At 34.0% G+C, this 17,194-nt stretch overlaps 1 protein-coding gene across 4 annotated transcripts; it reads left to right on the top strand.

The window, feature by feature from the left end:
• The first annotated feature begins 1,475 nt into the window (after nucleotides 1-1,475).
• LOC124539632 lies at nucleotides 1,476-16,181 on the top strand. Of its 4 annotated transcripts, none has more exons than XM_047116939.1 (11): nucleotides 1,476-1,606; nucleotides 1,684-1,749; nucleotides 7,140-7,336; nucleotides 8,485-8,545; nucleotides 9,763-9,812; nucleotides 10,530-10,542; nucleotides 11,530-11,570; nucleotides 12,541-12,562; nucleotides 14,758-14,937; nucleotides 15,474-15,581; nucleotides 16,146-16,181. In XM_047116939.1, the coding sequence occupies exons 1-11, from the start codon at nucleotides 1,571-1,573 to the stop codon at nucleotides 16,167-16,169; spliced, it is 798 nt and encodes a 265-aa protein (XP_046972895.1). In that variant the 5' UTR covers nucleotides 1,476-1,570; the 3' UTR covers nucleotides 16,170-16,181. The 4 variants fall into 4 exon arrangements, 3 of the variants coding, with proteins under 3 accessions (XP_046972895.1, XP_046972900.1, XP_046972889.1); XM_047116933.1 differs by having other exon boundaries at nucleotides 1,477-1,606; nucleotides 14,749-14,937; XR_006967091.1 differs by lacking the exon at nucleotides 12,541-12,562 and having other exon boundaries at nucleotides 14,749-14,937.
• The last annotated feature ends 1,013 nt before the right edge of the window (nucleotides 16,182-17,194 follow it).

The following is a 17,194-nucleotide window of genomic DNA, read 5'->3' as shown; positions in this document are numbered from 1 at the left end:
GAACTATTCTATTTCACGGTTTGCATTCAATATTTAACTTACAGTAGAAACCGAATTGAACTCAAGTTGTACAACAAATAGTAATTGTGCACGCTACAGTAGATTCTATTGTGCAGCAGTTGAAATTAGAATTGCATGACATAAATTTAGTTTTGCAGTGTTGACTGCTTGATAAACTTTCTACTAATACACATATTTGATCTGATTTTTGAATGTACGTGATAAAATATTAATATTAATCTTCTAATTCTACTAACTGCATCGGTAAGTTATCCATAAGTTTCAAAGTTATATGGTAAAGTAATCTGACACGATTAGTTTCGATGCATGATCCGGAGTTTCGATTACCTTTCGATATCCTAACTAATAATAAATATTAAAGAGAATAACCAAATCAATTTACATGGATTTACTGTAGATTTGGCACTAGTATCATGGTATATATTTGTATGTATTGCTAACTTCTAAATAATGACAACAGAACAACAACACCTATAAATTTCCCACAACTGGTTTAAAACCTCCTCTTCCTTTGAGGAAAAGATTCGATACATATTCCACCACGCTGTTGTGGCAAAATTTCTATGAAACCAGGCACGTGTGTGTTTCCTCACGATGTTTTCCTTCACCGCCGAGTACGAGATTAATTATGAACACAAATTAAGCACTTGGATATTCAGTGCTTAGGTTCGAACCCGCGATCATCGGTTAAGATGTACGCGTTCTAATAACTGAGCCATCTCGGTTCAAAAATAATGACGAGCTTACTATATTAATATTTAACGCATTGAACAGTAAATCTCCTTGATTAATATTTTTGGTAGGGCTCTGTGCTATTTCATCTGTGTACCACCCTTTCATCATATATACCGCCAAATAATAACAGTTTGTATGGTGAGTGCGCTGGTATAACAACATGCTTAAGGGACATAACGTCTTATTTCTCAAGTGGTAGTTATGTTATATTAGAATTGAACTAACCTTACAGCTCTACTTTTTATAAGGAGTGTTGACCACTTACCACCAGATTGCCTGTTTGTCCGTCTATTTATCAATGACACAAAAATAATTGTTTTTTTAATAAAAAGTAGGTACATTACAACAGCCTGTAAATTCCCACTGCTGGGTTAAAGGCCTCCTCTCCCTTTGAGGAGAAGGTTTTTTGGAACATATTCCACCACGCTGTTCCAATGCGGGTTGGTGGAATGCACATGTGGCAGAATTTCTATGAAATTTGTCACATGCATGTTTCCTCACGATGTTTTCCTTCACCGCTGAGCACGAGATAAATTATAAAGACAAATTAAGCACATGAAACAGCGGTGCTTGCCTGGGTTTGAACCCGCAATCATCGGTTAAGATGCACGCGTTCTAACCACTGGGCCATCTCTACTCAGTAGGTAAACTAAAATGCAAAATAAACTAAAATTGTCTTTTATCCTCAAGTAAAGTCAGTACTTTTTGTTATTCTTAAATATTACGACCTGACTTTCAATTACAATGAGTGATTCAGTGAGTACAGTGAAATTACTTATTTTAATTTTATAGTTAAACTTCACGAAAGCGAATAATGTATTTGGAATTATTTCTATCGTTCATTTTATGGGTATGTATTACGACTTACATGTGATTAATAATTTGAAAGCTGTATGTATATCAATATACTATATTTTCTTATTTCAGAGCAATGTGACATTAGCGGGAGATTTTTCGAAAAGAGATATAAAATATCTTATTGAAGTGTTAAGAGTAAGGATTTTATTTATTAATATTATGATGATATGCGATGCCGAGATGAACCAGTGGTTATAACGTATAATTTCAGTAGTTCGGGTTGGCCGAAATAATATTATTGTTTTACAATGATGCTCCAATCTCTCTATCTTTTATTGGAATGCCACTCTATCGTCCAATTGTTTTCAACCGACTTCCAAAAGGAGGAGGTTATCAATTCGTCTGTATTTTTTTTTTTTTTATGTTTGTTACCTCATAACTTTTCACTGGGTGGACCGATTTTGATAATTTTTTTTTCTTTGAAAGGTAGTGCTTCCCGTGGGGTCCCATTTTTTTTTATTTTTTTCCGATTATGGTATCCATATGAAAACGACATAAGTCTTAAATTTGCATTATGTATATGCGCGACAAATAGGTGAATAACTGAAAATCACGTTAACCAATTTTGATAATTCTTTTTTATTATAAAACATATACTTCAAGGGTAATTTGGTGAAAGTTTGGTAAGGTTCTGAGCACAGGATCTACGACAAAGTAACGGAACGGAAGGGAACGGAACAATTCTGAGGAGCACGTTAGCGATACTCAGTCGAATCTTTTATTTATAGGTTATTTGGATATTTGAGTCACCTTCCGTAATGTGGTTATGTTTATGTAATTATCATAGTCGAATATTATAATCAACTAGCTACCCACCCCGGCTTCGCACGGGTGCAATACTGATACTAAATATACTACAGAATTTGTGTATTTACGACATCACATCGCAAACTTTTAAAATTATCAGTGTTTCTTTACTATATTGGTCATGTATTATATACACAAACCTTCCCCTTGAATCACACTATCTTTTAAAAAAAAACGCATCAAAATCCGTTGCGTAGATTTAAAGATATAGGGACAGAGAAAGCGACTTTGTTTTATACTATGTAGTGATGGAACTCCTATACGGCTCGCAGTTAGGGTGCGATATGGGGCAGAATTTCTTACTATCTTTAATCAAATTTTGTGTATGTGATGTAATGTCATATGATGTACGAAATATAGTTGGTCTTTTTCAAAGTTTTTTTGCAGAGTTCGATTACAGCTCTTTCGAGGGATCCTTGTAGTTTACGCCGCGTGACGTATTAAATCCGCATTTTCGAAAGTCTATTTTTGCTTTATTCGCAAGTTTCCTTTGAAATTGTCCTAGAAGTAGTTTCTGACTCATATAAACGGAACGCTTAATCTATCCATATTAAAAAAAAATTGTTAGTCAACATCAGCTTCACTTAAAATCAAAAAATAAATAAAAATTTTAACAAAAAGAAAAACCGACTTCAAACAAAACACTATTTTAAAACAAATGAATATGCACGAAAAAGTAATAAAAATAATTGCGTATTCAACATATTTTTTAGAGTCAATAAAACCCTATATCTATCAAAAAACAATACGAGAATACTTTAACAAATATTTTTTTTACAAATTATCTTTTACACAATAATATACTGGATCAATCAAGGGGCTCGTATCGCTTCTTTCTTTTGATTGTTGGGGCAAGGGCATCGTGGCTGACACCGGCTCTAAATATACCAATAACTATAACTACATGATATAATCGTTAATCGACTTTTAAGTAGTCTAATATTTTTCATTTCATTTAACTTAGGAAGACTCTAAAAAATATGTTGAATACGCAATTATTTTTATTACTTTTTCGTGCATATTCATTTGTTTTAAAATAGTGTTTTGTTTGAAGTCGGTTTTTCTTTTTGTTAAAATTTTTTAATGACAGCTCAATCATATTTAAAATAAGAAATAGTGTTATCTAAATAAAATAATATTAATTAGAGTTTTACAAACTATTGATCAATTAATTACAATAGTTATTGTATATAATAAAGTAAATTCAATAGTCCCTGCTATATTCATAATATGCAAAAGTATTGTGATATAAATTATGTTATTGAATCAAATGTCATAACACCGTATTGAAGGCTAAGGTTACTCTCGTAACAAACGCGTGCATATGCACGCGTGCATGTGCTTAATTTGTGTTTATTAGTATTTGTGTTTATTATCCCAGTAGTCGAGATGGCCCAGTGGTTAGAACGCGTGCATCTTAACCTATGATTGCGGGTTCAAACCCAAGCAAGCACCGCTGTTTCACGTGTTTAATTTGTCTTTGTAATTCATCTCGTGCTCCCGCTGAGCACTGAAGGAAAACATCGTGAGGAAACCTGCATGTGACAAATTTCATAGAAATTCTGCCACATGTGCATTCCACGAACCCGCATTGGAACAGCGAGGTGGAATATGTTCCAAACCATCTCCTCAAAGGGAGAGGAGGCCTCTAGCCCAGCGGTGGGAATTTACAGGCTGTTGTTGTTGTTGTTGTACATGTACATCTCGTGCTTGATAGGTTAATGTTGGAATAGAAACAACGTAACGATGACAAAGGATTTTATTCTTGTACTAACTTATTCAAGATCTGTCCAGAAAACAAGTACAGTATGTCAAACGAAAAAGAAAAAATCTATACTGCCAATGAACATTATTAAAGACCCAAAAGCATTGGCAGTAAATTACAAAAGATATTTTTTAAGACCTAATACATATTTCGTCTGCCTTATGACATTGTTTAATATAGACATTTCTATATTTGTGCTCGGCAGTAAAGGAAAAATCGTGAAGATTTATGAGTAACATATCATTATTTATAATACAATACTATCACACTTTACTACTTATTTCCACTGTAAAATAAAAAAAAATAATTTCGATAGCAATTTTGTCGGCGTTCAAAACGCCATTTTTCGCAAATCCACAGAGATCGTAGATTAATCAAGCTGTCAAACAATGATATCTCGGTAGGTAGAGATGTTGGATCACTCTGCATCTTCTACCGAATTTTTCACGGGGAATGTTCCGAGGAATTGTTCGTATTAATCCCGGCCGCTGAATTTCACCTTCGGACATCTCGCCACCACTTTGATGTCGGAAAAACCACAACAGTGCGACTTCTTAGACATTTTCTGCCTCGCACAACCACTTTGTGGAACCAGCTTTCGCCAGCGATTTTTCCGAACCGATACGACATGGAAACCTTCAAGAAAAGAGCGTACTCCTTTCTTAACGCAACGCACCTGCAAGCTCCCTGGTGTTGCAGATGTCCATGGGCGGTTGTAGTCACTTTCCATCTCCTGCTCGTTTGCCACCTCCGTCATAAAAAAAAGTGTTCAAACATAGAGGATTTTAATAAATAACAGAAACATTAATACAATTTGAGGCTGGTATAGAGTAATGATTGATAAACTAAAGCCATATTATTACATTGTGCAGATAGTTCTCATTATAATTATTTAACAGGTAACTGATATAATGAGGAGTAAATTAGGCTAAATTGGATTTTTTTTGTTAAATTCAAACGCGTACTAGGTCGAGGGCACAGATCGTCATTTAATACGTAAAAACAAAAACACTAACATTTGAAATTTCAAAAAAGGAATCTTATTTTTTTTTTTAATTAAAAATTAAATTCAACCAAATTTTTATAAATAATAAAAAAATACAACAGTTTTTTTTATAATAGTACATCGAGACAGCATAGAAATTAATTCAACGTGCTTAAATCTATTTCATATTATACTCTGACTAATTATAGACGTACTCGTGTCTCTGTTAGGACGATCTCACGACTCACAAAGTGAATATCCGTGTATAGCGTACTAAATCCTTTTGTTGGGACTTGTTTGAAACTAGAAAATTCATTATCAGACTTAGAAATTCCAAACGGTGTGAGTGAGCACAATGCTAGATATTTTAGTAGTTGCAAAGCTCAAACTAATGAACTAGTTAAAATATTTTGTAAAGATATACCTGTAGTATTAACGTTGAGAGAGAGCCGAGATGGCCCAGTGGTAGAGTACATCTAAACCGTTGATAGCGGGTTCAAACCCAGGCGAGTGCCACTGAATTTTCGTGTGCTTAATTTCTATTTATAACTCATTTCGAGCTCGGCGGTGAAAGAAAACATCGTGATGAATCCTGCATGTGTCTAATTTCAGTGAAATTCTGCTATATATGAATCCAACCCGCATTGGATCATCGTGGTGGAATATTCTCCTAAACTTCTTCTCAAAGGTAAAGGAGGCCTTAGCCCGATTTACAGGAAATTTACAGGCTGTTACTACACCTATATAATATTATCGTTGAGTCTATGACTTCAAGTCCATAAAATATTTTCATACTGATACGGCTTCAGAAAGAGTGACTACACATTTCTTAAAGGCCGGCAATTAACCTGAAAGACTTCCGGTGTAACGGATTTAACATCATCCATGAGCAGTGCTATTCGCTTTCCATTAAGCGAACCGAGCGTCAAATACAAAAAAAAATATGTTTAAACAATATTTTCATTATGCTATTTACTCTGATAGATAGTTAAGAAATTAATCGTAGGTAAGCTTGCATTAAGAGTGCAAAATAATTCAGCAAAAGTAACAGCCTGATATTCTCCTACAGCAAGACCAAGACCTTTTCGAGAAAGTAAAACTTAGACCACACTTTTTCAATGTTGCTTCCACAGATGTTTAACATCATTGAAAATAGGTTTTTAAACAATATTCTCTTCCACCACCGTACTTGATATTAATTATAAATACAATTCAAACTCTTAAAACTAAAAAACATTTCCTTGAATTTTGTAACCACTCTTTGGTTAAGATTCATGAATTTCTACTTGAAATAAATGTTAATGGTAAATTGTTATATATCAAGAACAACATATATGAAATCGCAATATGTAATGGTGCATAACTTTTAAAGAAATTGGTAATAATTATGGCTTTTTGAGAAGGACACAAGGAGATGGAATTACATATACATAACATGAAAGAAGGAAGACCGAAAGATACTGACCGCAAAGTCTAAATTTCTCGACATATAACCGATCATATTTTATGACCCTATGGTGTAACGCGGAAATACAGACAATCCTGCCGGCGTCCAACACAATAAGTTTTTTTATTTTTATGGAATAGGTTGGCGGACGAGCATATGGGCCACCTGATAGTAAGTGGTCACCATCACCCATACATAATGACGCTGTAAGAAATATTAACTATTCCTTACATCGTCAATACGCCACTAACCTTGGGAACTAAGATGCAATGTCCCTTGTGCCTGTAGCTACACTGGCTCACTCACCCTTCAAACCGGAACACAACAATACTACGTACTGTTGTTTAGCGGTAGAATATCTGACGAGTGGGTGGTACCTCCCCAGGCGAGCTTGCACAAAGCCCTACCACCAAGTAAAGTAAATGAACCTACAACATCAAATATTCATTTTTAAGATCGATCATTATCTATTCTAAATTCTAAGATTTTCTTATAAGATGTATGATCTGTTCTACTTACAGAGACATAATAGATTTCTTGATAATGATAAATTAGACGCACCCCAATCTATAGAAGAACTTCCACGAGCCGAGCCCATAAAACCTGGGCATTCGTTACTACAACCAAACTTAGACACGCTGAAATCAGCCGCTAGGTATCCTCAAAAAGATGTAAGTGGAACTGCAGTTTATGGAAATTTGAAGAATCTTGGAATATCGTAAGTCAATTTAATTATTTTTTCACACTATGTTATGTGATATAAGGAATTATTACAATTTCTTATGGCTTAGCTCTCTCTTTGAAAGGACGGTTAGGAGCTTATTCCATCACGCTGCTCCAATGCGGCTTCCGTATTAAAGCATGTATTTGTTTGTCGTGTGTGCGATTTAACGCGCTTGTGGTGGTCTTTTTGATATACAGTGCACGATAGGACTTGTTTGGACTCTAGAGCTTGAGTAGAAACAGGCACATGGGACACAACATCGTAGTTCACACTGTAAACCATTTGCTCTTCCGCCTAAATATTTTAAATAAACAAAGTGACGTCAAATATAGCAACCATTGGTGCTTTTTTACCTAATTATTTTACTAAAAATACAAACACTACAAGTGCTTGTAAATAAATAAGATTTATAAAAATACAAAAGTTCCAGTATTCTCTTTTGCAAAATCGCTAATGAAATTAAACAAGACACCAAAAATTAATTTCTACCCTGTGTTGACACGAACAAATTACACTCCGCACGTCCGAACTACGCGGGGCACGCACGCCGTGGAACCTTTGAGCGCGGTCAAAAAACCGACAGAGGCCGATATGTGAGGGTCGAGGCACGCTTTGAGTCGAGGCACGTCTGCCTTGCGTGCCTCGGCCCCGAGCTGCCACTGATTCGGACGCACTTTAATATCTTTTTACTCTACCATTTCGTTTTTATTATTCTTAACACGAATCTGGCAAAACACTTTGGGACTGAGACGATGGCGGTTGGAAATAATAGAAAAGTATTATTTAATAGTGAAAAATATCGGTAAAAGAATTCTGTTCGATCTTTTATAGTCTCGAGTTTATCTTTCTAAGCCGTTGATAGATAACTGGCAGTCTATTAGGAAGTTTTAAAAGCGTCAATAAAATAAACAATGAATATATTACTATTTACTTGAAACATGTGTTGCTTTTATGTGATGGTTTTGAAAAACGAAACTGATAATAATTGAAATAAATTATAATAAAAGAAAACTAATAAATTAATATTAATTCAATTAAATAAAAACATCGTTGCATTTTTAAAATAATTATATTATTATGATTATTAATATAAAATACGTTTCAATTACATTATAATATTAATGAGAAAATATTTTCCTTAGATATGGAAATTCTAACGAGCGCGTGCTGTCTACTGGTTTCAGGAAGTCCAACGATTTACTGGTATGATAGACTTTTAACACTTTCAATGCGGAGCAAGGTCTAACACGCCTAGTATGTGTCTCCCGTGCGGTGCGGCTAAGAAAAAACATAGCTTTCTCTATCATGCGGAGACCGTAACATCTATTTGATATTATATAGGAAATGGATAAATATATTAATATAATGCCTACTGAAAATCGAATGCTATGGTGTACCTACTTTTAGAGTTGAGATGGCCCAGTGGTTAGAACGCGAGCATCTTAACCGATGATTTCGGGTTCAAACCCAGGCAAGCACCACTATATATATGTGCTTAATTTGTGTTTATGAATCTCGTGCTCGGCGGTGAAGCAAAACATCGTGAGGACATTTCGATGAAATTAGACACATACAGGTTTGTATGTGTCTAATTTCATTGAAATTCTGCCTTATGTGCATTCCACCAACCAGCATTGGAACAGCGTGGTGGAAAATATTCCAATACCTCTCCTTAATGGAAGAGCAGGCCAGCAGTGGGAAATTTACAGGCTGTTACTTTACTTACATTTATATGCAGTCTCTTTAACCACGTAACGCACTGAAGAAATGAAGTTTGATCACATCACACCCACTCCCAACGTGGTTAGTAATATGTATATGTGAAAAATATGGACGGTGTGGGCCACTTGCGTAAGTTAGTGATGGTAGTAAGTGGTCACTACTGCCCATAGACAGTATTTCTGCAAGAATTATAAATCATTCCTCATATCACCAATGAGCTAGCTACCAATTGATAACTAAGATGTTATGTCCCTCTTGTCTGTTATACTGGGTCACTATCTTTCCACGTGAAAACATATCGACATGTAAATGTACCACTCACTGTTAAATCACGAAATCTCAAAAACCATTACACCTTCAAACCTAAAATTTGACAGGGAAGTCCCTTAAAGGGTACATCCGATAAGAGAGGCCTTTATGAAATTCCATCCCTTAGGGTGTAAAATGGAGTTTGGAAGTTTGCGTTGTATAAATTTCAAGCAAGTAAAGCAGCTGTTAATCTATAACAGTAATTATTATATTAAATAATAACCACTCACTTATGTGAATTATTTAATGAATAATTCAGATAAGTGAGTGGTTTTACAATATTCTGCTCCCAATTAAATTGAAATAAAATATTTTCTCATATATTTATTTATCCATATAAGTTTCTTGCGACGATATTCCTTATGAACTCTGAACCCTGTGATTTATAGGTGGCATTGTTACGAGCGATACAAAATACCCAGAAAAATCGGGATAAAAGGTTTGCTATCTAAGAACATTTTTTATTTACGTTCTGACCGCGTTTTTTGATCATTCACTAAATATGTCTGGAATAGGGAGTACTCCTTTTCACCCTCGGACAATCAAGAATAACTAATATAAATACAAACAAGAATAAGCCGACGAACGCACTTTCATATGAACAAAAGTATTAGCATTTTTTTAATCTTTCACTTATGATTTTTTTATGTGTTGCATATAATCATACTAATACGATTTGATGCAAATTTAGTCACCTAAATCTTGACTAGCCAATTGTTCGGAGACAGTCTATATCTATATTATAAATGTGACAGTAGCTCTGTCTCTCTTTATGTCTGGTTTTTGCTCTTTCACGACCAAGCCGGTGAACCGAATTTGATGAAATTTGGTATGAAGCAAACTTATTTGCCTATCAAATGGCAACCAACACCCTAAAACGCGAACGAGAGGCTTCGCGACTAGTTCCATATAACATGTACCAGAGTTAAAGTATGACACCGTTTCTTACCTAACTCACTAATATTACTTACTAATATACCTTGAAACCGCAGTCGGATTTTGTCTGGTGCTATTTATTGTGCTTTTTTGGAATTGTATTGTTACTGTTCAGAGAGAGATAAGAGATAAATTCACACGCTCTTACTGTTACAAGTATGCCCATAACTCTCATCCAAATCAAAATGAAATACTTTTTTCATTCATATTCATTTTGTAGGAGTTCATCTATGGTAAGTCCAAAAAAGCCCTTAATTATTTATTAAGTTTAGATTCGTGACTAAAATCCATACTTTATATTATAAATTCGAAAGGAACTCTCTTTGTCTGTCTGTCTGTTTCGCTTTAACGAAAAAACAACTGGACCGATTTAAATGAAATTAGTTAAACAAATAGTGTGGTCTGAGAAAGGACATAGGCTTTTTAATTGGAAAAAAGAGGTAAGTCCTCTTTGTTTACATCAATATATTTTATAATATTTGAAGTTAATTTGTTAATATATTCATATTTTCTAAGCGAGCAAAGTCGCGGAGAACAGCTATTGTAAATAAAAGAAACAGTCTTTTAGTAATTAAAAATTTTACTAGGGCTTTGGAAGCCCGTCGGGTAGTTATAATCCAGTCATTATTATTCAAATGTTGCGATAAGGATTGTCGCATTCCGGTTTGCACGATGAGTGGGCCAGTTAGACTACAGGCACGAAGAACATTAACATCTCCTAGCATTGGCGATGTAAGAAAATGTTAAAATGACTCATGGCACCAAAGCTTAGTTAAGCGGTGACCACTTACCATCAGTGAACAATTTGCCAGATCTCTTACTATAGGATAAGCACAAACAAGTCTGTGGAATTATATTTTCAGTTGATCTTTGAAATCGATCCGAGAAGTTTCAAAGGAGAAGGTAAACTTCGGTAAGTTTACTAACGCGTATTGGTTTTCTTTTAATCTTATTATTAAATAATAAGAAGTTTGTTTAATTTATTTTTTGGAACAGACATTTTGATAATGATGTGGTAAGTTGTAAATACTATACAAATTACATAAATAAAAATCATTTTGTACATACTTAATTAAAATCTATTACATAAAAAAAGATTACAAATAATATTACTTATCTGTAAATAAAGCTGTTTAGCGAATCCTATTTACTTACTTGCTTTAATTTTAAACATTGATAATTCAAAACATGAATTAAATATATTTTTATTTTATTTATAGGCATCCGAAGCTGACAACAATGCTAGTGAAATACTAGATGAGTAAGTATCAAAATAATTATAAATAAATAAATATGAGACAACATCACATACATTACTCTGATCCCAATGTAAGTAGCTGGAGCACTGGAGCACTTGTCTTATGGAAATCAGAAGTAATGACGGTACCACAAACACCCAGACCCAAGACAAAATAGAAAACTAGTGCTAATCTACATCGACTCGGCCGGGAATCGAACCCGGGACCTCAAAGTGATGTACCCATGAAAACCGGTGTACGCACCACTCGACCATGGAGGTCGTCATGGAATTCATTAGTTGATAACATGACAAGCATCACCACTTCATAAACGACAACCAGCAAGTGACAGTTCCAGGTCAAAACGATCGTCAATTGTTATGACTTTTGTCAATGAGTATAATATAAGTATTATAAGGATATATAGGTAGGGATCCGGGTACGTCTAAATTTAATCAGGAATTAATTTCTCAATGATAGTAGCCACATATGTTGGTGTTGTAAGCAATTTTAAACATTCCTTAATTCCCAATGTGTAAGCAATCTTTAGAACTACAACGTCTACAACATTAGGAGTCTTTTGCTATTTCACTCTTTTATTCAACCTTTAAGTCAGAACATAACCATACCATACTAAGTATTGCTGCTAGAATATATGATGAGTACGTGGTATCTAACTAGACGCCCAAATACCCAACCACCAAATTGCATTATTTACTGAACCATTTAATCAAGGACCATAAGTATTTATCAAAACAGTTTTTGTAATAGCAATTCTAAAAGTCACGAATTCACACAAATAATTATGCTACTTATAATGATACTTTACCTTAACTTACCTGAGACAATGAGAAGACGCTTATTGCTATAATAATATAAAATATTACATACATCATCAAAGTTTCCACTGAACCAAATCTATCCGTATACATTCGTAGTAAAATAATGTTGTTTATGAAACCGGTGTTATGTTAATATATTTCTTTGTTCTAGCTCCGATTCTGGTGATATAGACGTGAGTGAAATACTGTTGTTTGAACCGTCTTCAATGGGTTTTCAATTCAGTTGTATATTTTAATGTCTGTTTCCTTAAAACTTCGTTATTCATGAACCAATTTGGAGTGTTTTTACACCGTTTTCCGCTGTAGTATAAAAATTGTAATAAAATCTGAGTGGTCGGAACTTATATTTTACGTAGTGTTGTATAAAATATTTAATACTTAAAGTTTAGTTGTTAAAGTACAGTGAGAGTAAGAAAACCTTCGTCAGTTTTCAAATTAATTCCTTTATCAACTTTTAAGCTGTAAGTTGTAGTACCTTTTAAAACATCAAATCGTTGCGACGCAATATTTCATTCGAACGATAAAACAGATTATCGCTCATACTGAACACATGAAAATAAATCTTAAGGTGGCGTACCATTTCTTACCCCAACTGCACATATATGATGCAAACACTCTTAACAATTATTTTTCATGTAAAACAACAATAATTTTATATTCGAAACTTTCGATTCCTAACCAGGCTTTGAGAATATCGAGTTACCGAAATTAGTAATAATCATCGCATTTATTATGTTATCCATCTGATCGATATAAACATATATTTACGGATAAATACATGTATGAAGAAAGTTTTATCTTTTCTGGCATCTCCACTGGCATACCTGAAAAAACTAGTAATAGTTATCGCATACGAAACGAATGTACAAAAATCCTTTTTTGTATGTCTCGCGAGTCATAGGAATTAAATTAACTTACAAATTGGAATTGAAACAGGATTTGCCTAACTTATTAAGGAGAGGGGTTGAAACATATTCCACCACGGTGTTCCAATGCAGGTTGGTGGAATGCACATATGCAGAATTTCTATGTATTTAGACACATGCAGGTTCCCTCACAATGTTTTGTTTCACCGCCAAGCACGAAATGAATTATAAATACAAATTAAGCACATATATTGTGGTACTTGCCTGGGATCGAACCCGAAATCATCGATTAAGATAGACGCGTTCTAACCATTGGGCCATCTCAGCTTGTAAATTTATGTTTGGTTAAATATACAGAAGTTGTTCGCGCTTCAATGCGTTTTTGCATTATTCATTCTATTTAGTTGATTCAGTACAGACTTTGATGGATTTCGCCTAAAAGTTTTTGGGCAAAGTACAATCAACCTTCTCCTAATACCAATTTCTATGTTTACGTGTAATTTAGCCCAAAAAATATACAAATTTTCAATTTAACCTTTCAAGTTCGTTAATAACTGCTCTTCATTTATTAACCAATATATAATGACGTTATCGTATATCAAACATTCTAAAAAGACAAACTGGGGTAATACTAATTCTTGGTGGTAGGGCTTTGTGCAAGCCCGTCTGGGTAGGTACCACCCACTCATCAGTTATTCTACCGCCATATAACAGTACTCAGTATTGTTGTGTTCCGGTTTGAAGGGTGAGTGAGCCAGTGTAACTAAAGGCACAAGGGACATAACATCCTAGTTCCCAAGGTTAGTGGCACATTGATGATTTAAGGAATAGTTAATATTTCTTACAGCGTCATTGTCTATGGGTGATGGTGACCACTTACCATTAGGTGGCCCATCTGCTCGTCCACCAACCATAAAAAAAATAGATTTTATACTTAAAAATATAACTATAAATTCTGTTTTCCTTATTCTGACATCAGAAAATACGAATATTCGTGTGAACTTTCATCGCCCATTTAACTTGAAGAGATTAAGTAAAAAATATCATGACAGCTCTGTAAGGAATTCTTGTGCAAAATTTCATCCCGTTAGACCCATCGGTCGGCCGTGCGCTGTAAGACAAACATTTTTGATATTTATCTTCATGATACACTGAATGAGATAGTTAACTAGTGTACAACAACAGCCTGTAAATTCCCACTGCTGGGCTAAAGGCCTCCTCTCCCTTAGAGGAGAAGGTTTGGAACATATTCGCTGTTCCAATGCGGGTTGGTGGAATACACATGTGGCAGAATTTCTATGAAATTTGTCACATGCAGGATTGCTCACGATGTTTTCCTTTACCGCTGAGCACGAGATGAATTATAAAGACAATTTAAGCACATGAATCAGCGGTGCTTACCTGGGTTTGAACCCGCAATCATTAGTTAAGATGCACGCGTTCTAACCACTTTGCCATCTCGACTCCACTAGTGTACAATAAATTTAAATTAGGAAATGCAGACAAGAAGAAAACATCACAAGAAAAAGAAAAAGAGCAAGTTCAGGTATCGCGACATTGGCGATTCGACTACCAGTGACAGCGATTCCTCATCCAGATCGTCAGACTTCGAAAGGAATCCAGGCAATCCGTACACTGTCCACAAGGATAAATACCAACAGAACTGGCTTTGGAATCACTTTGTAAGTATTTAGGTAATTAATGCTTTATTCATTAAATAGGTGGACTTTTTTTATAATATAATAGCTGTGCAACCGATGCACTTTCTCATTTTAATCATTGTACTCAACAATCAAATTTTCTTAGAGATCATTCTGTAACTTGTATTGCCTATAAAACTATATGTAATTTTTAAAATGATGACCTCGAGTTTGAGAACGACATTTCAAGCTTGTCTTATCTTAAGGGACAAAAACATTTTATAGTTTTTTTTTTCTCAAAAACTGAAATACAGTGACAAAATTCCAAATTCCAAACATTGAGGCAAGGCGACCCCTGTATAAACATTCATCCTCAATTTTATCCACTTATTAAACCAGAGAGAGGTAGAGGTAGATAGCAACGATGATGAGACTAACCACCGCACATAGACGTACATATTTGGAGCTGTAAGAAATATTAATACTAAACTTTTATCACAAAATTATTTACGATGTTTTTTTTATATGCGGTTGACATATTTACATTATAAACGAAAATAAACATAATACTCTTGTAGATGGACGGCGATCATATGAACGTGAATCCTTATGCCCCGAAATTTAGCAATGCGGGTCCTTCAGGAGCTGCATTATTTTTTGGTAGAAAATGGTGGTACTATAATCAGGTAAGCTGAGCTCTTCGTTTGTTTAATAATCAAATTAATAAGTATCTTGAACATACCAGTGACTTTATTTGGTTACAAACTAGCGACCCACCGACTTCGCACGGGTTTAATGATATGACATCACAGTAGAAACTTCTAAAATTATCAGTGTTTCTTTACTAAATTGTCCATATGTCATATATCAAAACTTTCTCGAATCACTCTATCTATTAAAAAACCCCGTTAAAATCCGTTTTTTAACACTGGAGAGTTAAAAAAAAATCGGAATTTCGGTAATCATCTCAGTTTGACGCATCTCCTTATTAATATGAATAAGGCGAAAGTTTGTATGTATTAATGTTTGTTATTATAATATACCTTAAACATATCAATAACATGTAATATACAGTTTCTAAATATACTGTGTCAATAAAACCGAGCAAACTATCCCTAAAATTCAAGCTTAATTGTAATTATAACTTCTAGACTAAATGATCGTATAATTATAGCAATAAACATATAACATTATAAAACAGATAATATCAAAACAATTAATTAATATAAATATTAATTATTATTTTTCAGGACGACTTCAAACCATTAAAGTAAATAAAAATGATAAGAAAATATTTTTATATTTTATTTTATCTTTCTTCCTTTTAAATATATATTTCAATGACTAAATGATATTACTTTTAACGTAACATTAAAGGTACATACACAACGATAAATAAGATAGAGTAACACAGCTATAGCGTCATTTTATTTTTAATATCAACGGTACTCTCTTACTCATTAAGATTATTAATATTTTTCTTTTGTTTTTTTTTCCAATAAAATCTTGTTAATACTATATTTAATAAATATGTTCTTTAAATCTTTTCCTTAATAAGTATACGTAAATTTTCATTATTATTATATTAAAATATATCAATAATTGTCTCGTTATATTTATTTATAACACTAGCAACCCGCTTCGGCTTCACATGGGTACTTATTATATATCGTTGTATTATGACCAAATTACATAAAATAATTATAAATTGTAGCCTATATGTTATCCTGATGTATATCCTATATTACTATAAAATTTCATCGAAAAACCCTCCACTGACTTTTTCGTGAAACTTTTTTCTCACAAACTTTTGTATTTATAGCATTAGTAGAATTTATAGATAAGCCACGAAACATCGTTATAACAAAATCGAGCATTTGAAGAGGAAGATGTTAATAATAATATTATGAATGAATATTTTTTATATTATTGACACCGTGTCGTGCTCTTGAGGAAATTCGAATTAGCGGCAAGGGCTTGCACAAAACCCTTCCATTACTAAAAAATCTTACCTAGATCACTTTGAAAAAAACTTACAAATGAACGGTAAAGAACTCTCCTTTTGAGGAAAAAATTGGGTATTTTTACTCGAATTTGCTCAAACATATGTCGGTTTGGTTAACAAAGCCCGTCACCGCCGAGCACTCGGTGATTTATAAGTGTGAACTCATTTGTGTTTGTCCAACTTGAAACCCATTACCTTCGGTTAATATTCACGTGTACTAACCACTGGCGAAGCGGCTGCGATAGCTGAAGCGGCGAGCATCGGTATGACGTGGAGCGAGATGAAGCATGAAGC

This window comes from Vanessa cardui, chromosome 2 (assembly GCF_905220365.1).
Source record: "Vanessa cardui chromosome 2, ilVanCard2.1, whole genome shotgun sequence".
In the NCBI taxonomy this organism is placed as follows: domain Eukaryota; kingdom Metazoa; phylum Arthropoda; class Insecta; order Lepidoptera; family Nymphalidae; genus Vanessa; species Vanessa cardui.
Note: the sequence above shows the minus strand (reverse complement) of the source record. Positions and strands in the feature narration are given on the sequence as shown.

Coding starts and splice junctions, on each gene's coding strand:
- LOC124539632 (XM_047116933.1), top strand. CDS start 1,571: ATGTATTTGGAATTATTTCTATCGTTCATTTTATGG. Junction 1,607..1,683: donor TTCTATCGTTCATTTTATGG/GTATGTATTACG, acceptor TTCTTATTTCAG/AGCAATGTGACATTAGCGGG. Junction 11,571..12,540: donor GCTAGTGAAATACTAGATGA/GTAAGTATCAAA, acceptor TCTTTGTTCTAG/CTCCGATTCTGGTGATATAG.